Source organism: Vulpes vulpes, chromosome 3 (genome assembly GCF_048418805.1).
Source record: "Vulpes vulpes isolate BD-2025 chromosome 3, VulVul3, whole genome shotgun sequence".
In the NCBI taxonomy this organism is placed as follows: Eukaryota; Metazoa; Chordata; class Mammalia; order Carnivora; family Canidae; genus Vulpes; species Vulpes vulpes.
The window spans coordinates 88,774,468-88,796,971 of record NC_132782.1 but is presented as its reverse complement, the minus strand read 5'-3'; the positions used below and the strand labels follow the sequence as shown (position 1 = coordinate 88,796,971).

General features: G+C 44.7%; 1 protein-coding gene across 3 annotated transcripts in view; it reads left to right on the top strand.

The window, feature by feature from the left end:
• Window positions 1-2,325: 2,325 nt before the first annotated feature.
• SDK1 (sidekick cell adhesion molecule 1) overlaps window positions 2,326-22,504 on the top strand; it is an 885,268-nt gene continuing 865,089 nt past the window's right edge. For 2 of the 3 annotated variants that reach the window (XM_072753253.1, XM_072753252.1), the window contains exon 1: window positions 2,326-2,701. In XM_072753253.1, coding sequence (XP_072609354.1) covers window positions 2,455-2,701 — 247 coding nt within the window. In that variant the 5' untranslated portion in view covers window positions 2,326-2,454. Of the gene's footprint in view, window positions 2,702-4,132; window positions 4,482-22,504 lie in introns of those variants that run through there. The other variant, XM_072753254.1, reaches the window with a different exon arrangement.

Sequence of the window (22,504 nt, the reverse complement as noted above, 5' to 3'; positions counted from 1 at the left end):
AGGAAACTACCATTTAGTGAGTGTGAATTATCTCATTCCCTTGTGGCAACCCTGTGAGATGGGAATTATTTCTAACTTTTTACAGGAATTTAGAGTCAGCAATTTGCCCAGATTTCACAACTAGGGAGATTAGGACCGCAAAGCCCTCAGCTCCACTTTTACCCCTTATCCCAATCTCCCAGCAAAGCAGCTTCACCTCTTTTAGCCATAGTGTCTCCAGTTGTACTAGTGACAGCAACTCTCACACAGGGGCGGGGTAGTGGTGGTGATTAGTGTCATGATGTTCCTGCTCAGGGCTAGCCCACAGCAAGTGCTCAGTGCACAGTAGGTATTATTTCTCCCTTAGGCTCTCATATAGCCCAGGGGGTTAGAAAAGACCCAGGGCTGTTGCAATGGAAAATAAACATAGACACGCCCCCTCCCAGTCTCATGCACCTGCCCAAAGGGCGCCTCTGTGCTCTGTCAGGCAGGTGCTTCCCTATGTTCTCAAGAACAGCCACCTTTCTCTCTCTCTCTCTTTTAAGATTTTATTTATTTATTCATGAGAGACACACAGAGAGAGGCAGAGACACAGGCAGAGGGAGAAGCAGGCTCCATGCAGGGAGCCCAACGTGGGACTCGATTCAGGGACTCCAGGATCACACCCAGGGCCAAAGGCAGACTCTAAACCGCTGAGCCACCCAGGGATCCCTAAGAACAGCCACCTTTGGGTTGCTTCTCCCTCTTCTGGCCCTCCGTGCATGGCGTGGGAAGGAGGCAGAACCCTGGGAACGGATCTAGGTCAGAGGCCACCTCTACCATTTGGCTACTACCCTTGGGCCTCAGTTTTGCCATCCTTCCTTCACATGCTCATTCTTGAGACTTAGTGAGGGTGGACAGTGCACACAGTAGGTGCTCCGGCAGCAGGACGTAGCTCCCTAGCAGGAACCTGGAAGACAGACCCCGCTCTGCCCTAACCTCGCATGAGGCAGTACACGGAGCAAACGCAGCAAACCTGCACCCAGAGCTTCTTTGGGGATCCAGCTTGGAGCGAGGCGCGCACGCCCTGTCCCGCTGCCATCACCACTTACAAGATCTCAATCATCACATGCCCCGGGGCTCCTCCAGGCCAACTGCCAACAGCATCAGACTGTGTGTCACCTTCCAGGCCTCCTCCCACAAAAATACTGGCCTCCGAGCCTCCAGAGCTCTTAGCTCACCCCATAAACTCTGCTAATGCTTACCACATGCAGCTGAGCTGGGGCGCCCCGCCCTATATGCCCCTTTCGCGGGCTCCCCAGGCCTGGCGCAGGGAGACCCTTGCTCCCAAGGGATCCTTCTCCCTAGGGGACCCTAGGTTCCTCCCCGTTTGGAGAACTTCTCCGTAGGGGGCCCTTCCAGCTAGAAGACCCTCCCCATAAGGGCCCCTTCCCCTAAGAGTTTCCCTCCCCCAGGAGGCCCTTCCTTCCCAGACACGACCCTGCCTGCCCTGTGCGGGAGCGGCCGGCGCTGTGGGCCCCGCAGGCCCCGCATGACCTTGGACGCCTCTCGGAAGCCGGCGTCCACTGCTGGCAACAGGCGGCGGGTCTACACCCAGCGGTGCCTTTTGTGGCTAAGAGCTGAACCCCCGGCCGCGCGTGTTTCCCGTCTGCAGCCACAGTAACTTGGCGCGTAACCACCCGAACCCCCTCTGCCCCCGCCCCGGGCGGGCGGGCCCCGGGGAAGGGGCGCCGGGAGGGGCGCGCCCACCTGCTCCCGCCCGCCGCACGGCGCCGCCAGCCCACCTGCGCGCCCGCACGCCCAGCGCAGGGCGAGGCCGCCCCCGCCCCCGCCCCCGCCGCCCCCGCAGCCCGCGCAGCCCCCGCAGCCCGCGCAGCCCCCGCCCGATCCGTGCGCCCAGCGCGTGCCGGGACCGCGCTGGCCTGCAGTGCGCGCCGCGCGTCCCTAGGGGGCGCAGCCGGCGCGGGAAGCCGCAGAGGCGAGCCGGCGGCCCGGCGCGAAATTCCAGGCGGGCGGGCGCGGCGAGTTTGAAAACAGGCGAGGGCGTGGGGGCGGGGCGCGAGGCCCGCGAGCCGCCTCCCCGCGGCCAATCAGCGGCGGCGGCGGGCGCGGGCGGGCGGCGCGTGCGGCCGGGCTGTGAATGGGGCGCGGCGGCGGCGGAGGGCGAGCGCCGGCGCGCGGGCGGGCGCACTTTCTCCTCAGCGCCGGGCGGGGGCGGCGGCGGCGGCGGCGGCGTCTCCTCCTCAGCGCCCGCCGGACCCTCCCGGAGACGCGGCGGCAGGGGTGCCCCAGCGGCGGGGGCGCTGGGGGCAGCGTGACGGGAATTTCTCCCGCTGACAACTTCGCCGCGCCCCTCCGCCGCCCGCGGACCCCGCACCTTGCCGCCCGGCCGGCGGCCACCGCCCGCCCGTCCCGCTCGCGGGGCCCGAGGCCGGACACGGGCGGCGGCGGCGGCGGCGGCGGCGGCTCCTCAGCATGGCCCGGGGCGGCGGCGGCGGCGGCGGCGGCGGCGCGGCGGGCCCGGGGCGGCCGCGGGGGTCCTCGCCCGGCCCCGAGCAGCGGCGGCGGCGGCCCCGGGGAGCCCGCGCGGCGCCCGAGAGCCCCGGCCGGGACGCGGGGGAGCGCGGCGGGCGGCCGGCGACAAAGTTGAGCGCGGGCCGGCGGCGCGGATGGTGGGCGCTCCTGGCGCTGCAGCTGCACTTGCTCCGGGCGCTGGCTCAAGGTAGGCGCGGGTCGGGGCGCGGGGCCGGGGCGAGCCCGAGCCGTCGGGGCCGCGGGGCGGGGGGCTGGCTTGACGCAGCGGGCCGGCAGGCGCGCCCTGCGGGGTCGGGCGCCGGCGGGAGCGGAGCAGCGGGGCCCCCGCCGCTCGTCGGAGCCCGGCGTCCCCCGCGGGACCTCTGGGGCGCGGCGCGCGTCGGGTCCTGCGTCGGGTCCTGCCCGGGCCCCGACCCCGCACGGTCGCGGCGGGAGGCGGGGTGGGGGGGGCTGAGGAGGACAGGGTGAGGAGGAGAGGCTGAGGACAGGTTGAGGAGGGGGACTGAGGGGGGGAGGCTGAGGAGGACAGGTGGAGGGGGGAGGCTGAGGAGGGGGACTGAGGGGGGAGGCTGAGGACAGGATGAGGGGAGGCTGAGGAGGACAGGTGGAGGGGGAGGCTGAGGAGGGGAAGCTGGGGAGGGGAGGCTGAGGAGGACAGGATGAGGGGAGGCTGAGGAGGGGGACTGAGGGGGGAGGCTGAGGAGGACAGGATGGGGGGGCTGAGGAGGGGGAGTGAGGGGGGAGGCTGAGGAGGACAGGTGGGGGCTGAGGAGGGGGACTGAGGGGGGAGGCTGAGGAGGACAGGATGAGGAGGGGAGGTGGGGGGGCTGAGGAGGGGGACTGAGGGGGGAGGCTGAGGAGGACAGGATGGGGGGGCTGAGGAGGGGGACTGAGGGGGGAGGCTGAGGAGGACAGGATGAGGGGAGGCTGAGGAGGGGAAGCTGGGGAGGGGAGGCTGAGGAGGACAGGATGAGGGGAGGCTGAGGAGGACAGGTGGAGGGGGGAGGCTGAGGAGGGGAGGCTGAGGAGGACAGGATGAGGGGAGGCTGAGGAGGACAGGTGGAGGGGGGGCTGAGGAGGGGGACTGAGGGGGGAGGCTGAGGAGGACAGGATGAGGGGAGGCTGAAGAGGACAGGTGGAGGGGGGAGGCTGAGGAGGGGAGGCTGAGGAGGATAGGTGGGGGGAGGCTGAGGAGGAGAGGCTGAGGACAGGTTGAGGAGGGGGACTGAGGGGGGGAGGCTGAGGAGGGGGACTGAGTGGGGGAGGCTGAGGAGGGGGACTGAGGAGGGGGACTGAGTGGGGGAGGCTGAGGGGGGAGACTAAGGAGGGGGCGGGGGTGTGTGTTGTAGACGGCCAGGAGCAAAACTTCGAGTGCCCGCCGCTTTGTCCCCCTCCTGGGCTCCCGGCGAGGGCGCAGGGGGGCCTCCAAGGGGCAGCGCAGCCCGCGGCGCCGCCGAGGACCGGCCGCCGGGGGAGCTTGCCCCTCAGTCCAGGTCCTGTTAGAGACCCTCTGGCCGTGAACCTCCGTTTCCGCCCAGGTTGGCTCTTCTGTAGAGGGTAACGCTGGGAGCCGAGGGCCGAACCGCGGGTCGCTGGGCGCGTCCTTCCGGGGAGGTGTGTAACGCGGGGGGGCGTACCCCTGCTGCTGGTGGCCCCGGTGTCCTTAGCGGCGTCCGCGGAACGCCGCCGCCCCGGGTAGGAGCTCGCAGTGCCGGCCACCAGCGCCCTAAACTTAAATTAGCTGTGCGCGGTGTCCACCGGAGGGACGTGTAACAGTTGGGATGCACTCAGGTCTACGAGGCGTGAACTCACAACCGTCCCCGGCTGGTGGAGCAACTCACGCACGGTTCTCCTGTGGATGCTGACCTCAGGGTATCTAAATCGTGGGCCTCCCCGACCCCTCCCCGGGGCTCTCCTGGCACCGGCTTTCGTGTGTCGCCGCGTGAAAACAAATTGCCATGTTTCTGGTAAACTCCATAGCTAGGAAAATTTTCATTTCACTCGTGTGTGTGTGTGTGTGTGTGTGTGTGCGCGCGCGCGCGCTTTTTGCCTAATAACTGACTTGGGTAGAAAAGCGTTTATTAAGTCATTTTGTAAAATGGGATCTGTAGATTGCTAGAGAAGCCAGCTAGGTTCGGATGAAGAAATCCTCATCACTTAGGGCTGACTTTTAAAATAGAAATGGTGTTTATTACTGTTTTCCTTTTTTTTTTTCCTTTTTTAAAACAGTGACTTGCACTTTGCAGTAAGCCCTGTACATTTATTTGAAGATTTGTGCACAAGTTTGTGGTGGGGAAATTTGGGGGTTTGAAGTATAGTACAAGAATTTCAAGTCATCAGTTGCACTCCTAAGACTGAAAAATGTGTCCCATTTTTACAGCTGTAATGCTAATGAAAATACATAATTAAAATGCACTAAGGCGACAGTTAAACTTTGTTAGGAATATTTTATTCCTTGTTGCAAGGGAAAACATTGGTACCTGTTTTATATGGTTTATGAAAGTGTACAGGTCTTTTAGTGTAAAATTTCAAATGGGTTGTCACAAATTTTAAATTCATTGACAGGCTTCTGTTCTCTGTGCTCTGTGAAATGTGTAATATATCCATCATTTTTTATATCATATTGAAAATTCATATTACTGGGGAGATGTCACCATTTGACAAAAGCTCATGTATCTTGAAAATGAAAATTCTGGTGCTGCTATAGAGATTTCTGATGGGATGATGAGTTGGTCATATGCAAGGGAATATATTCTCTTGAATCTTATCAGATAAAATGTAACATTCTAAATGGAATACTTAACAGGAAGCTGGAACTGGTCAGAAGGACCATATTACTGTGTAACTAGGTAAAGCATTTCCTAATATCTCTTTGTTTTTCTTCTAATGGTGTTTCACGTGGTTAGGCTTGCTCTTGATAGTTTGGGAGAAAAGTGCAACACTGACTAGTAAAACTTACATGTAGTTGTATAATTGGCTGTTATGTGAAATACCAGGTTCAGACCTGCCAAATATAACTATAATGTCTTGAGGTTTCTTTCTGTACGGTTATGAGAATTTTGGAGTTATACTCTGCTGATTGGTGTGTTTATAACACTTCTAGATTCCTAAAGATTTAAGTCTTTAATTCTGAAAGGCAGGTGGCAATGCATGCCTTCTTTATATTGTCCACCAAGGATCCAGACCTGAGTGAGTTTAAGTAGGATCCACACCCAATATGGGGCTTGAACTCCTGACTCTGAGGTCAAGAGTCGTCTGCCCCACTGACTGAACCAGCCAGGTGTCCCAGACCTGAGTGTGTGTTTTTTTTTTAAATAAATTAATTTTTATTGGTGTTCAATTTACCAACATACAGAAAAACACCCAGTGCTCATCCCGTCAGGTGTCCCCCTCAGTGCCCGTCACCCATTCCCCCCCAACCCCCGCCCTCCTCCCCTGCCACCACCCCTAGTTCGTTTCCCAGAGTTAGGAGTCTTTATGTTCTGTCTCCCTTCCTGATATTTCCCACACATTTCTTCTCCCTTCCCTTATATTCCCTTTCACTATTATTTATATTCCCCAAATGAATGAGAACATACTCTGTCCTTCTCCGATTGACTTACTGCACTCAGCATAATACCCTCCAGTTCCATCCACGTCGAAGCAAATGGTGGGTATTTGTCGTTTCTAATGGCTGAGTAATATTCCATTGTATACATAAACCACATCTTCTTTATCCATTCATCGTTCGATGGACACCGAGGCTCCTTCCACAGTTTGGCTATTGTGGACATTGCTGCTAGAAACATCGGGGTGCAGGTGTCCCGGCGTTTCATTGCATCTGAGTCTTTGGGGTAAATCCCCAACAGTGCAATTGCTGGGTTGTAGGGCAGGTCTATTTTTAACTCTTTGAGGAACCTCCACACAGTTTTCCAGAGTGGCTGCACCAGTTCACATTCCCACCAACAGTGTAAGAGGGTTCCCTTTTCCCCGCATCCTCTCCAACATTTGTTGTTTCCTGCCTTGTTAATTTTCCCCATTCTCACTGGTGTGAGGTGGTATCTCATTGTGGTTTTGATTTGTATTTCCCTGGTGGGAAGTGATGCAGAGCATTTTCTCATGGGCATGTTGGCCATGTCCATATCTTCCTCTGTGAGATTTCTCTTCATGTCTTTTGCCCATTTCATGATTGGATTGTTTGTTTCTTTGGTGTTGAGTTTAATAAGTTCTTTATAGATTTTGGAAACTAGCCCTTTATCTGATAGGTCATTTGCAAATATCTTCTCCCATTCTGTAGGTTGTCTTTTAGTTTTGTTGACTGTATCCTTTGCTGTGCAGAAGCTTCTTATCTTGATGAAGTCCCAATAGTTCATTTTTGCTTTTGTTTCCCTTGCCTTCATGGATGTACCTTGCAAGAAGTTGCTGTGGCCAAGTTCAAAAAGGGTGTTGCCTGTGTTCTTCTCTAGGATTTTGATGGAATCTTGTCTCACATTTAGATCTCTCATCCAATTTGAGTTTATCTTTGTGTATGGTGCCAGACCTGAGTGTTTTAGAAGGATGTCTTCTGAGGTGAAGGATGGCTGGGTCATAAGTATCATATGTTTAGTCTCTGATGCCCTAGTTTTACTGCTAGACCTTTGATAGGCTTATTGATTCTGGTAACGTTTGGTATATAGACTCCTGTGTTCATTATAGCTTCGTGTGTTAAAAGTTTATATTCATCATCAGGCTGAATGAGGTAGAAATGCCCTTCTCGGTTATTGCCCTGGGGTTCATAGTTTTCAGTTTCTCCTTTGGAGTTATCTCCGGTTGTTTAGAGTGATGGTTCTCGAACTTTGGTATGTATCAGAATTACCTGGGGAATTTGGTGATCCTGTAGAACCATAGCTTGCTTTCCAAGTGATTTTGATAAACACGGGGTTGGAGAGCACTGCGCTAGATTGCCTCATGTTTTTCCTCATTCTGGTCACCTGGTGTTTTCTTGGAACCTTTCTAGCTCCATGTTTCTCCAATTTGGGGAGTCACGGGAACTTTAAACCATACTGGAGCCTGGATCTCTTTCCTACAGTTTGAGGTTTGACCTGGGCATCAGATTTAAAAACTCAGGTGATCCTGGCCCCCCCCAGTGGTCCAGCGGTTTAGTGCCGCCCTCGGCCAGGGGTGTCATGAACAAATAAATAAAATCTAATAAAATAAAATAAAATCTCAGGTTATCCTAATGTGCAGTCAAGATTGAGACCCATTGCTCTCACCCTTAAATGAGATTACATGATGCAAGTTCTCTTTTAACCTTGTTGCTGGCCTTGTGGTTCTGTAGTATCCCAGTACCCCGCAAATTCCAGTGACCTTTATATACTTTGAACCTTTCACTGAAACTTGTTCCATGTTCATGATCTCAAACTTTGAAGTTTTTCCCTAACTTAATCAGCTTTTAATCACTTATTCTATTTATTCTACTGTTGTGCTCCTACTTTGTTTTAGTGTGGGGTATGCATCAGAATCACCAGTGATATTTAAAAATACAATCATCTGGGCTCTGTCTCTGACCTGGAGAATCTCTGGAGCATGAATTTGTGCGTTTAAAAAAGCTCCACAGGTGATGCTTGGATCTTGTGCTCCGGTTTTCTCCTTGCGTTGGCCAGTTCCATAATTCCACTCAGTTCTGTGTCATCATTAGTCTGACTCCATGTGGTCTAGATGCTTACCTGGACTACTTTTCTCAGGCCAATTCCCAGGCTTAAGTAAAGTCTACTCATTAGGCTTCCCTGTCCCTGATTTGCTGAAGTCACAAAACTGTGCTAATTGGGTTTGCTGCAAATCTAGCTTCTTTTGGGGGCTTTATGCTTTTATTACCTCAGAAGCTTTTGGTTTCTCCTGTTCTTTTTAGACCCCCTTTCTCTCTCAACTTCATCGTTTGACTTTGATCTGGAACTTGAGTTCCAGACTACCTGTTTCACTGGAGAATCTTCATATAGAGTGCTACACTAAGTGCATGCTCAGATACTCACTGATTAGATTTTATTAGATCACTGCATGTTTAACAGATGGCAACTGGCCACTTGGTTGGTAACTGTCTTGTAAATCCAGTAATAAGCAATTATCACCCTCTATGCAGCCTTATGTATAGCCACCTGTAGCTAACCTTTATTGAGCCCTTCTTACGTGCCAAGCACTAAGTGCTTTATAAGTAGGCTCATTTACTCTTCACAACAACCCCTGAGAGGTAGGTAGCATTTTGTACTCATTTTACCTTTGGGGAAACTGAGGCACTGAGATGTTAACTAGTTGGCTTGAGGTCCTGAGACTAGTAGTGATGGAGCCAAAATGGGAAGCAGGCTGCTTGATCCATAGTCTGTTCATAACCTCTAGCTCTAGGCTGTGGTGCCTTCCATGTAATCTGGAGTTTTCTATGGGAAGGGAGAGCAAGCAGATCAATACTAAGGAAACATGGTGGTTGATGTTTTCTAAATATTGTTACTGGACCTCAAATTTCAGGTTACTTTACTTACGCTTGTCATTGTTAAATCCCATTAGATAATTCAGAAGATAGAAAAGAGGAAATACGTATAACCCCTTCCATATACCCACCTCTCTCCCATAGTAAAATGACTGTTGCCATTTTGGAGTTTTTCTTCACAAAGGATTTTTTTTTTCATACTGTAATTTTCAAATTCCAACTGAGAATAGGTTGTGGCAGTTTGTTGGCAGATTTGAATGCCCCAGAATTGACCGATGGGAGCGTACCAGCCATTTCTTTGAGGAACAGTTGGAAAATTCTTTTAGCTGCATTCGAGTCCTTTATATGCAAATAAAGAGGTGGGGTTTGTGAGGTACAGAATTTTGTTAGCATGCCTTTTATCTTACCCTGATTCAGTTTAGCTACATACTGGGATTATACCTTACTAGGAAGTTTCCTGTGCCCATAAATATTGAGGTCAAAGTGGAACTCTGACCAGTTAGATGGGTAATTGAGTGGAATCAAGTAAGATGTTAAATTCTACCTACCAGTTGACTTTATATTATTTCCACTCTTCAGAATCCTTGCATATTTTTTGTTCTGAAACACGGACTTGGAGCCGTCTTCTTGGTGTCCCCTAGATCAGAGACGAGTTATGTTGGTTGACTCCACAGAAAGGAATAGACTCAGAGTGAGTAGGAAGACAGAGAAACTGGATTTTGACTAGGTCACAGCTTAAATTTCTACAAGAAGTAATAAAAGCTATACTTTTTTTTTTTAAGATTTTTAATCTTAAATAATCTTTATACCCAGCGTGGGGCTTGAACTAACAACCTCAAGATCAAGAGTTGCATGCTCTTCCAACTGAGCCAGCCAGGTGTCTCTAAAAGCTATAGTTTTTTTTTTTTTTAAAACAATTTATTTATTTATTTTTTTATGATAGTCACAGAGAGAGAGAGGCAGAGACATAGGCAGAAGGAGAAGCAGGCTCCATGCACCGGGAGCCCCACGTGGGACTCTATCCCGGGTCTCCAGGATCGCGCCCTGGGCCAAAGGCAGGTGCCAAACCGCTACGCCACCCAGGGATCCCCTAAAAGCTGTAGTTTTAAGAGTAGACTCTTGAAGTCCAAATCCATGCAAGGTGAGTAAAGCTGAGGGTAGGGAATAAAAATCAGGTTGAAAAGTATATTATAAAGGGGAGTTAAAGTAGAATTATTTCTTAAAAATTGAAGATGTTTAAATTTTATTTGGTTAAATATTCTTACTAAGTGATGATACATTTCTGCCTAATATAACAGCATTTTCATTTGCATAGTTTTTTAAAATTATAGTTATCTGAGAACCTAGTTATAAAATTTTTTTTTAAATTTTACATCTTTAAAAATATTTGTAGATCTTTTTATAAAAAGGGCATAAACATTTGTGCCCATGATCCTGATAGACCAATATATTTTGTCAACTGGGACAGAGAATATGGCACCTCCTGCTATCCTTTTGTACTAGCACATATAAATTAGTCTTAAGGTTTCAGTGAATCTCTGAAATGCAGAAGTCTGTCAGAGTTGGACAGATACTTACTTGCCACTTGATCCTGGATCTAAGACCAGTTTTGGAGAAATATGTTAGTCTTAGAGATTCATTGTATTAACACTATTCTTGCTATATCCAAATTTAAGAATGAATAAATGATGTTATGGGAGCACTTCTTTAGGAAACCTTAGTTACTTAGATTTGCTATTCTAGTATTCAGGTGGTCTGGCCTCTTGACAGGCATCTCTCTCTCTCTCTCTCTCTCTTTTAAGATTTTATTTTTTCATGACAGAGAGAGAGAGAGGTAGAGACATAGGCAGAGGGAGAAGCAGGCTCCATGCAGGGAGCCCAATGTGGGACTCCATCCCGGGACTCCAGGATCACACCCTGGGTCAAAGGCAGGTGCTAAACCGCTGAGCCACCCAGGGATCCCTTGACAGACATCTCTAAAGCTTTAGCTTTCCCCCTGTCCCTACAATCTTTTGTGGGAATGAGAATATTTTTGTAAAGTTTTGCTGGAAACCTGGATGTGGTGAGTGGAAAAGGCGATGGGCTGTCAGTAGACCTGGTTTTTATTTCACTCTAACTTGCAATATGAGCAAGTCTGTTGGCCTCTTTGGGTCTGTTTTCTCACCTGTGAAAGGAGGGGGTTAGACTAGATCTTCAAAATGGTTCTGCTCTGCTTTTTATTTTATTTTTTTTAAGACTTTATTTATTCATGAGAGACAAAGAGAGGCAGAGACATAGGCAGAGGGAGAAGCAGGCTCCTCACAAGCCCAGTGTGGGATTCGATCCTGAGACCCTGGGATCAGGCCCCAAGCCAAAGGCAGGCACTCAACCGCTGAGCCACCCAGGCATCCCTGCTCTGCTTCTTTGATCTTCTGTATGTTGTCATATCCTTTCTGCCCTTTACCAGATTTTGTAAGTGTGTCTGCTATCTGGGGATTCTGGAACTCTGTGTGCCTTAGCTCTTAGAACCTAATTCTCTTCATTTTACTTTTTCCAGGGTGTTTATAGTATCAAAGACAACTAAGATGCAATATAGTATTTCTGCCGTCTAGCGCATGATGTATTTACTCTAGCCTGAAAATGGTTCATGTTCAAAACTTTAGGTTCTGTGAAATGAATTAGTGCCATAATTTATCAGTGTAAGCCTGCAGTTTGGGGAAGTAAATTTCCTTAAAAATATGAAATGCTTACTTATTTAAATGGCTTTAAGAAGAAAGGGCAAGAGCAATTGAAATCTACTGGAGGTAATTAATACAGAGAGAAATTTAAAAAGATATGAAATAGTGATGGATATGAGAATGTTTATGTTTCTAGGACAGTGACCATCAGTAATTTAAAGAGATTGGTAGATGGTGTTTGTTGATGTTTCTGTGCTCAACCTAATGTTATGTTGGTTAATTGCATTCCTTAGGGAACTTTAGTAAATCAAAAGGGTCTCCAAATTAACATAAAAACTATTTTTCACTCTAACAGCCTTAGCTGGCACTCTATTGATATACAGTGTCTACTGAAGATAACAGCTATCAAATAATCCAATTTCTTGACAATATGTGTCAGTCAAGTAAATCTTTTAATTTGCTGATCTTTGGAGATTAGTATGTTGAACATAGGATAAGACTATAGCCCATGCACTGTTTTTGGCTTTACTAAGTGTGTATATATATATATATATATTTTTTTTTTTTTTTTTAACTGATAAGGCCAACCTTTGGAGATATGGGCTGTAGAGAATAGGCTAGACTTGTGGGCACATATTACATGGACAAAATTAACCTTTGGCGCACTGCTCTGTTACCGCTTTTCCCTTTCAGAACTCTCCTCTGTATTCTAGACATGATTTCTTATCATGCAAGTTTGGAAGCTGTCAGATATGTAAGCTTGATTTTACAAAGATGAACGATCTTTCCAAGAAAAAAAAAATATAGGGAGGTAACCAACGGCTTGGCTATGCCAAGAAGAGTTGCCATTATGTATGTATATTTGTATATACATATTTATTTATAGAGCACATGGGTGATGGTGGAGGGTCAGAGGAAGAAGTAGAGGGAGAATCTTAAACAGAGGCTCCTCATCCAGTGAGGAGCCCTACATGGGGCTTTAGCTCATGACCCTGAGATCATGACCTGAGCCAAAATCAAGAGATGGGTGCTTAACCACCCAGGTGCCCCAGTAGTTGCCTTTACTAAGAGTAATTGGGGAGGGAATTTTAGCAATCCAAATAGAAGACTAGTTAGGAAAAAGCTAGATTTCAGGTAAGGAAGGGTTTCATAGCTTATAACCTACTTAGATAAGGATGCTCATCTCCAGAAGTATAGTTTCTGTGGGTTTTTTTAGTGTGATCTTTAATTTATTTTGTATATCTGTGGTTTACTCATCAAAGAGGGCCTATTTTCAAAGCAAAGGTCGGTTCTATTTGCCTTCTCCCTAGGTGTTACATGTGATGGAAAAAGGATAGGAAATTTTTATTTTGTGGACCAAAGCCCTTCTATACAATGAGTGTCAGTGTTGATTTAATACATGAACCACCAGATGGCAATAGAAAAAGTGTTTATAGAGGATATAATCTGTAGTTATCACAGCTAACTTTTTTCCTTCCATGGTTACACTACTTTTCAGTATACTTACGTGATACATAAAATATTTGGCCATGAGCAGGGTGATTTTATACCTGACAATGCAAATAACAACCAGCAAATAGAATAGTGGTAAAATGTTGCTAGAAAAAGACAATTCCTTTACACAAACACATGTATAAATTGTTCCTGGAGGGAGTAGATTTCCAAATATGCAACTTTATGATTTATATTACTGTATAGTTATGCTTTTACTTCTAATGTTTTTGTTCAGTAGTTAGCTTTATAGTAACTGTGACAATTGCAGAACATAAAAGAAAACATGGTTCTTACCCTACAGTATTTTATTTAACACCTTTTAAAGGAGATACATGAGTTTACAAACATATTTATATATTTTCTGGCCGAAGGTATTTTTATTTTATGTAGAATCTGTTTTATTTTGCCTTGTAGGCATGTCCCCTTTTTCTCAGTCTGTCTTCATGGCTCTTTCAAGGTTTTTTTCTTTCCTTTTTCTTAACTAAGATTCTTGGCTAGAAGCTAGAAACTCAGTCTGAATTACTTAAGAAAAAAAAAAAGATTTCATTGGAGACATCCTAGGGTATCACAGTGTAAAAAGAATACCCTGAAACTTTGCAAATTTAGGATTCAGCTCCACCTTAGGAATAACTAGAGCCAAGTGTTCAAAACCTCTCAGGTATTGTCCTCTCTGTCATCCTCTCTCAATTTGCTTCTTTCTGTTCCTGTATTGGTGTCATTCTTGACTGTTAGTGAAAATTGGCTTTACCGTTGGGACTCAAATTCAGCTATTGTCAATCTTTGCATTTCTAATGCTTCAGAATCTTAAATAAAAGATTGATTTATAACTTTGGTCCTGAGTCTAAAATATGTGAAATGGTTAAATTAATATTTTAAAAGTATAATCTCAAAAAGGAAAAAAAAGCATTTTGGTTGCAAAAGTGAGAGTAGATTTGGAAAAACCAGAATGATACATAAGTTAGTCTATCTCAGCAGCTGAGGTTGGAGAACGTGGTTGCTTGGGCTATATTGGGTAGTGTTGGAGAGAGACAGAGGTAGATGTTGTAGAGACTGATTTAGGAGGCAAAAAAAAAAAACAAAACAAAAGAAAAAACCCCAAAACGACAGGACTTGGTAAGGTAATAGGTTGGATATGGAAGGTGAATGAGAATATGTCATGGGTGATGAGGTTTCTGAATTGCATGACTAGTTGGTTAGTGCAATCATTTGCTGAGATTGGACTACTTCAGTTTGGGCTGTATGGTCCTGATTGTGGTTCTTGATATGTTAATGCGAGGTACTTATGAGGTATCCAAACAGGTGTTAAGAAGGTATTAAATAGATGCTTTTCTGTCAGGTGAGATCTGGGCTTTTGCTGTAAATATTTGTGGAGAAGTTATAGCCTATTGTTTAAGAGAATGATATTGGCTTAAAATAAAACCTACTCAGCCATTTGCTAGTTGTGCTTCCAAGGTTGGCTGCTTAGTCATCTTTTACCACTTTTTCTCATCCTTGAAGTAAGTATAGTAATTGCATCTACTTTATAGAGCTGCTGTAAGGATCATTTGATATGGTTGCAGGTAAGGTGTTTAGCACCTTAGTAAGTACACAGCATGCATCTGGTCAGTGCTAGGTGGTGGTCTTATTCTTTATACCTTTGTGGACAGGAATCGTGCCTCATTCACCTATTTTCCTATAGTACTAGATATTAATGAGCCACTGTAGGGCAGAGTGGGGAGTGCAAACAGTAGACATGACTGGAGCATAGTGATTTAACCTGGTTATGACTTTATAAATTGATGGAGGAAGAGATTGGAGTGATGGGAGTAAGTTAGGGAATGGTGGTAATATTGGAGTAAGTATTTGGACTGGGGTGATAGTGGGGTGGCAAAATTGGAATAGTATTGCTGTGGGTAGGTGACTAAGATGAGGAGCAAGGAAAGACCATTGGATTTGATTAGGCAGGAAATGTTGATCTTTTTGAGTATAATTGCACTAGAATTCTAGGACTGTAAAGCAGATTGAAGTTGATTACAGAATGAATGGGTAGTGAGAAAATGGAATCTACAGGTGTGTTCTTTGTTAAAATTATCTGTTGAAATTCTCAAAAAAAAAAAAACTATGAAGACATTTGGAGTGTGTAGTGACAAAATGATCTTAAAATGCCTTGGGAATATTTATTCCAATTTGGAAACTGTTCTCAAGGCTGAAAAAAAATTGGCTGTTGTCATCTGGCAGAACGGTAAGTAATCATCACAATTTTCTGAAGTGATCATTTTAGTTTCATACTCTGTGACTATTACAGGCTTCTAGCAACATTGCCACCAGAGGTGATATGGAATATTTCTACTCATACCTTGCTACTAACACATGGAAACTGTGGACAAAATATCCTAAGGGCAAACAAAAGGATTCCTGAGTCTGAAAGACCAGGAAATCCCAGGTGCCAGAAGTGAAAGGAGAAGTCAAAGCCCACGTTATAATAGGGAGCTCAAGGCCTGCTCTGGTCTCAGATCTGGATGCAGCCTCCAAGAGCTTGATTTTGAGGGTGTCATGAAGGAATAGGAGGCATGGCCTTAGGTGTCCATGAAGAAGGAAGGTAGGGTTGAGGTCTTCCTACATAAAACTTAGAAGGATGTCCGTCTGTGAAAAGAAGACTAGAAAAACCTGGTCCAAGAAAGTGCAAAGAAACGTGTCTTTCTTGGGATTGTATGTAATTAGAAGTGAAAAGAGAAACATCTGAATCCCAAAGCTGTACATCACATTGAGGGTGGGTTAAAATTTAACATTTCTTACAGTGCAAACTAATCCTTAAGCTGAGACATTAGCATGAAACATGGTACAGAACTATGGAAACCAGTGGAGTCCTTAGAAATAAGTGTGAAACTGTCCTGCAGAGCAAATGAAAAACCTGGGACTCTCAGTGAAGAAACAGTTCATGCTAAAGGTGAACTTGCAGTAAAAAATTACCAGCTACAGAAGGAGATGAATCAGTATAAAGGAGAGTGGACAAGTGTTTTAAGTTGGAGAATTGGTACTCCAAGAGGTACTTGCAGGACATAAGACAGAGATTCCTTGGTTAAGATTATTAGAGATACAAGGGATAAGACTATAATGAAAGAATATCACAGATTAGAAGATTTGGAACAGGACCAAAGAGAACTTAGAGAAATGAAAATTATGGTCTTTAAAAATAAATTCAGTAGACAGGTAAAATAGCTGAGTAGTATAATTGAGCAAATTACTGATTTTTTTTTTTAAAGATTTTATTTGAGAGAGCATGAGTGGATAGAAGGAGAGGGAGAAGCAGACAGACACCCTGCTGACTTGGGAGCCCAACGTGGGGCTCCATCCCAGGACCCTGAGATTAGACCTGAAGGCAGACTTAAGCGACTCAGCCACCCAGGTGACCCCAAACTACTGATTTTTAAGGAGGTCTGAAGAAATTGTTTGGAATAAAGTACTGAAGGGTGAGAAGATGGAAAATGAGTTGTTGAGACTCATGAACTTTTTTTTTTTTTTTTTTTTTTAAGATTTATTTATTTATGATAGAGGCAGAGACACAGGCAGGGGAATAAGCAGGCTCCATGCTGGGAGCCCGACGCGGGACTTGATCCCGGGACTCCAGGATCGTGTCCTGGGCCAAAGGCAGGCGCTAAACCGCTGAGCCACCCAGGGATCCCCGACACTCATGAACTTTTAATATGAACGTCTGTTACTGCCTTCCACAAGCTTCCAGGAAGAGGAAATGGGGGGAGGCACTATCTAAAGATATAATGACTAAAAAATTTCCATAATAAATGCAGGGCCTAAGTTCTGAGTTCCAAGAAGTACAGTGAACCCCAAGCAGGCTAAATAAAAATAAATTTATACTTAAACATATTGTAGATGAAACACTAGAAACAAGATAGAACCAACCTCAGGAAAACTGTTGTCCAGACTGGCAGGCCTTTTGAGTCCATACACAGTAATATTAAGGAGTAAGTTAAAGTCTTTCTAGATAAAAACAAAGATCACTCATAGACTAGCTGGAGGAACTAGTAAAAGGTGTACTTTAAGAAGAAAGAAATTGAAACCAGAGGAAGGAGTGAGATGAAAATAGCAAAATGTGAAGTGTTAGGAAGCAGTTTCTCAGATTTACTCTTTTATATGCCTGTGGTTTGAGAAAAGTGGGCATTAGCAGTTTCTACTGATGTAGAGTGGACAGGTTAGTTTAAGAGTGAGGGCAGCAGAGTTCATTTAGTGCTTACTGAGGGCTTTGAGGGAACAAGACACTGTAAAGCAATAAAGCTACAATGATAAAACACAGTTCCTTCCTTCATGGAGCTTATTGCTTATTGAGGTGGAGACACACTGACAAAATATAGGATAATTGATGGTGAAGAGCCCTGTAGCTGTAGGAACGGTTTAGAGCCTGGGAGATGAGCTTCAGCAAGATACAGGGATACAAGTAGGCCATGTTAGAGTCTGGGGGTTCCCATTAGGACTTGGGAATTCAGAGATTCAGATAGAAAGAAATCAAGCAACCGGAGTGAGGAATTTTGATAGGATTTTGCCAGGTAGAAGGACCAAACATCAAGATTTTTGTGTTTAGCCAGCACATTCCAAAATGGCCTTCTTTACATTCTGAATTGTGGTCTTATGTGTGAAAAAAATTGAACTTGGATCTTACTTAGCAGGGAGCTAGGTTAAATGCACAAGGATAATTTGAAAAAGAGCATACATATAGAGGAACATTGTTAAGATATGAAGAAACTCAGTGGATCAGAATTAATAGAGGTGAGAATGTAGACATTTGTGATTTGTGGCAACTTGATATTACTGGCTGGTTGTTTTTAACCAACAAACCACCGGTCTTTAAAAATTACTTAAATCTAGTGTCACAATATGATAGGTAGAAGGAGGTCATTTGTATCTCTCACTGCTGTTCTCTGTGGAATCAAAGGTATGAGAAACATAAGTTGTGATGTTGCTTCTGTGTTGGAGATGGTAGTGAGTGAAAATTTATAATTTAGTATTTAATTAGCTTCAGATGCAGCTTAAGTTTTCTTTTTTTTTAAACCACAATTTCTTTGCGTCAAAAGTTGTTTGTTCTTGGGTAAATCAATGGAATTTCATCATAGATACTATCGACAATAAGCACGTTTGGGGGAAAAAAAATACAAAACCAAGCCAAAACAACAAAACCCCAGCCAGACCTCATTTTTTCTGTAATTTCTCCCAAATTGGCTTAGGAGGAAACATTGGAAGTCCTGACCTGTTCTGACTCTCATTCCCCCATTTCAGGGAACAGGTTGGCTTGGTTGGTATCCTCTGTCTATATGTGTTAGCAGTGGGTGACCCTGACCAAAATGATGAGGATCTGAATTTTTCTGGCATATTTTCTAGTGACTGATGCAGCACAGGAGGAAAAACTACCTGTACTGTGTTGGTATTAAGTATGTTTTAGAAGTGGATCTAATTGACATGGAAAGATGTTCAGAATACGCTAAGTGAAAAATGAGATTATAGCATGATTTGTACAGTGTAATAGCTTGTCTTTATTGAGTGCTTCTCCTGCACTGGGTACTGCAATAGCGCCTTTCTATGGTAGTATATTTCTGGCCTTTTTAGAGCTCTATTCTGTGGATGGAGAAATTGGGGTGCAGATAGGTTAAGGTCACCACTTAATAAGTAGTGAACCTGGGATTGGAACAGATTTGGCTGACCCCAGAGCTCCTGCTCTTAGTCTTGGCACTGTGCTGCCCTCTGCATGTGATCTGAGCACATGTGGTGGGGAGTTTCTCTGATACGGGGGCATTTATACGTGCATAAACAGGAAAGGGGCTGGGAGGCAGCACATTGAGATATGAATTTTAATACCAGCCTGTCTCTTGGTGAGTAGAAATATGGGAGTTTTGTTTTACTTTTCTCTATTTCCTGTCTATAATGGGGCTTAGATTGCTTTTGAAATACATAATATAAAATCTTAAAAGTATAATAGGTTTAAAAAGTAATGGGGATGTAATATTAAGTCAGAAACAGAAAATTGTTTTATAATCTATGCAGCAAGTGTGAATGAACAGACCAGCCTGTCTGGAAAGTGTGTCTCTGTGTTATGGGAAAAATTTCTGAATGTTCTAATTTTCAAACAGTATGCATTTATAACTTTAAAAAAATTATGAAAGTTATTAACCATAATGCAGTATTGGTGGATTTTAGGAGGAGTATGGTATTAAAGTAGTTTAATGGTTCATGCTGAGATTCCATTACTGGGTACCTGAGATTTTGGTGTGTTTTTCTGTTGGAGGGAACTTACTTAAATTATTGTTTTGGGTCTTATTTTGCTCATTTATTTGAAAAGACATGCAGTATCTTAAATGATAGACTCCCTGGAAGAGCAAAAACTACTTTGAAAGATGGATGGATAAACACATTTGTACTATCGATATCTGTTTAGTGCTGCTTGATCTTTATTTTATGACACTGGTGTCAAATTCTCCCAGTAACAACTCTAATATCAAACTTCAATAAATTGAAGTTTTTATGGTATTATGTACAAAAAATTTGAAGGATATAATTGTAAATAAAGATTAGGAGTAATTTTAATTTGAAATATTTTACATAAATTAACTTAATGCATTTATATTAGATACATTATAAATTAAGAGAGTGTTAGGTATGAATGCGGTAGTGTGGCAGGCAACACTTAGGGTGGCACCTAGCTTATAGAAATGTATCATTTTCTGACAATGGTCCTGGTAAACAGCAGGGGCCTCTGTTAGCCATTTCTCTTCTGTGTCATCTCTCCAATTGTTTTCATGATGCTCTGTGAATCTCTGTGGCCCCAGAGCTGCTCTGATTCTTGCCTATCCTTAAGTACAGATGTTCTGCTTTTCCTCGTCTGTTTCTCAGTATAGTCTCCTCTTAAGCCACTCAGTTGCTTTTCTGTGAGCAAATGGCACTCATATCTTTTAAAGGATGGGGATATTTAATAATAAGCATTGCCAATAATTTTGAGCCATGTAAATATAAAATTATAGAAGTTCTAAAAGTAAGTACTTTAAGGCAAGCAAAGGAACATTCGTTGATTACGAACAGGCATATTATTCATCGAATTTCAACAAATGAAATTGTGTTTTGACTTTGTTTTCATCTTTCCACTTTTGAGGCTAATTGGAGAGTGGGAACTCCTTTTCCTAATCTTGCTTTTAGGTGGTTCTGTGACTTCATTTTTCTTCCCCATTTCTATAGCTCAGCTTAATCTGTAGTTGTGTTCCCTGGGCCTGCCAGGGTCCATTTGCCTCTGTTCATTCCTGACTGTCTACTGAAGATTTCTGAGTGGCTTTCCTTGTTCCTTTGCTGTCTCACTAAGGTTCCCTACCTGCACTCTCTTCTGCCATGTTCTCCTTTCCATGTTTGGCAGCATGTTTGGTCCATGTTTAGGATGTGAGCAGTAGCAATAGGTACTCTTCATAGGTGAAAACACCTAGAAAGCATGCATGACTGAAAGAGGTGTGCCTTTGTTGTCCATAAGTCTTTTATTTAGTCTTGGTAAGCAGGGAGAGGTGTAAACCATCCTTCATTATAGGATTTTAGCTTTTATAGTTATATTGTATTTTATTATGTAGTGCTTATTTCTTGTGAAAAATGACATGAGTTGGTTAAAAACTCATACAATGCCAAAGTATATGTAGTGAAAAGGCTCTTCTTTCCTGATTCTCAGTCCTCTGGTCCTCTCTGCTTGGGGCCATCACTGTTCCCAGGTTGAATATTTTTTTCAATAATATTTTTTGTATGTGCAATCATGTATATATTTTCTCCCAGCCCTTTGACTTTATGCAAAAGGTAGCAGCATACTATTACCTTGGAGACTGGCTTCAGCACACTTGTCTTTTTTTTCACTTAACACTGTATGTTAGAGATCATTTCACATTAGCACATGTAGATATCTCATTTTTAAATACGTAGAAAATGTGCTTTTAAGCCATTGTCTATGGTGTACTGGCATTGTAATGTGATAGTGTCATGAGTTGAAGGGCTGGGTTAAAATGCTGGCTCTGCCATTTATGAGGTGTGTGACCTTGGGCAAGTTACATAACCTGTCTGTGTTTCAGTTGCTTCTTTATAAAATGAAAAGGTGGCATCTCTTTACAAGGTTTTTCTAAGGATTAAAAGAGATAATGTATGTAAAGCATTTAGCACAGTGTCTTGCTTAATAAATCATAGCTGTTATTGTGCTCATTAATTTATCAGATCAGATGAACCCCCTAATATGTTTCTCCTTTCTCAAGTAAAATACATAGAAGGTATTATATATTTCTTGACCTTTTAATTTACCTTGATTGATCTTCCAATCCATTGTTTGTATTCTTTCCCTCTTCTGTCATCAAATAACATTACCTATTTTACTTTTTGAGATTTCTTAGCTTATTGATGACTTTACTGATCTATCATGTCATCTCTGTCATTGCATTAGGTACCATCAGTTGTGGTTTATTATAAAACTTCACAGAGAAGGAATATTTCTGTTGATGATACTTCAGAGTGAATTTAATGTCAGCCATTGAAATTTTTCAGGTCACTAGGCAGAATACTTCTTTTTGTGACTGGGATTTCAGCTGGTATAGAACTGAGATTTGGATACAGATGGCAACTGGCAGAGAGTAGTCAATGTAGGGCTGAGATGCCACAGAAAAGCACTTCAGGGTGTGGGCCTGTCTGAGACTGGCCCTGGGAGGCCAGTCAATAGGGAGGAGAATGCATGGGGAGGGTGGTGATACAGCAACCCCAATGTTCACTAAAAAATGTTAGGATAACAAAAAGTCAGAGGCAGTGGGGCCTCATGGGGAATGGTAAGCAGCGTGTGGTATGTATAAAATAGAAAAATAACGGTGTCTGTAAACTAGATGAGCTGCCTTACTGGGCTATTTTAATGTTCTGCTTCAGGGTGTAAGAAGTCTAACTGGGAATGCCCCCACCCTTTTCATAGGGGATGCATGGATCTCACTTGACAGGGGTCTGTCAAGCTGTCAGGATTGCTGCACCTAGAAATATTTGTGTAAGACCCTTTTAAGGGAGTTGAGTATCTGTAAGAGCATCTGGAGGTTTAGACCTAGTGAATTTAAGATATTAATTCACAACAGTGTGATTCCATCTATACTTACCAGCTGGTGTGATCTAAGCAAGCCAGCTTACATTTTAGAGGTTTCTTTTGTGCTCTGTACTGGAGTGGTTTTTGGCCTCTTGGCCCTGATAAGTTTTCACTATTTGAATGATGCATCTTTGCACTGTTTGATAATCGTAATGTTCTTGTCCCTTTTGAGTGTCTGTCATTGTATGCCACAGTGATGAGCAAGGATTGGTTATCCACAACCAGGGTACCTGGTAATGGCTTGCATGTCCCTGGTCTGCTTATTGTGGACTCAAATTGCCTCTTTGCTAT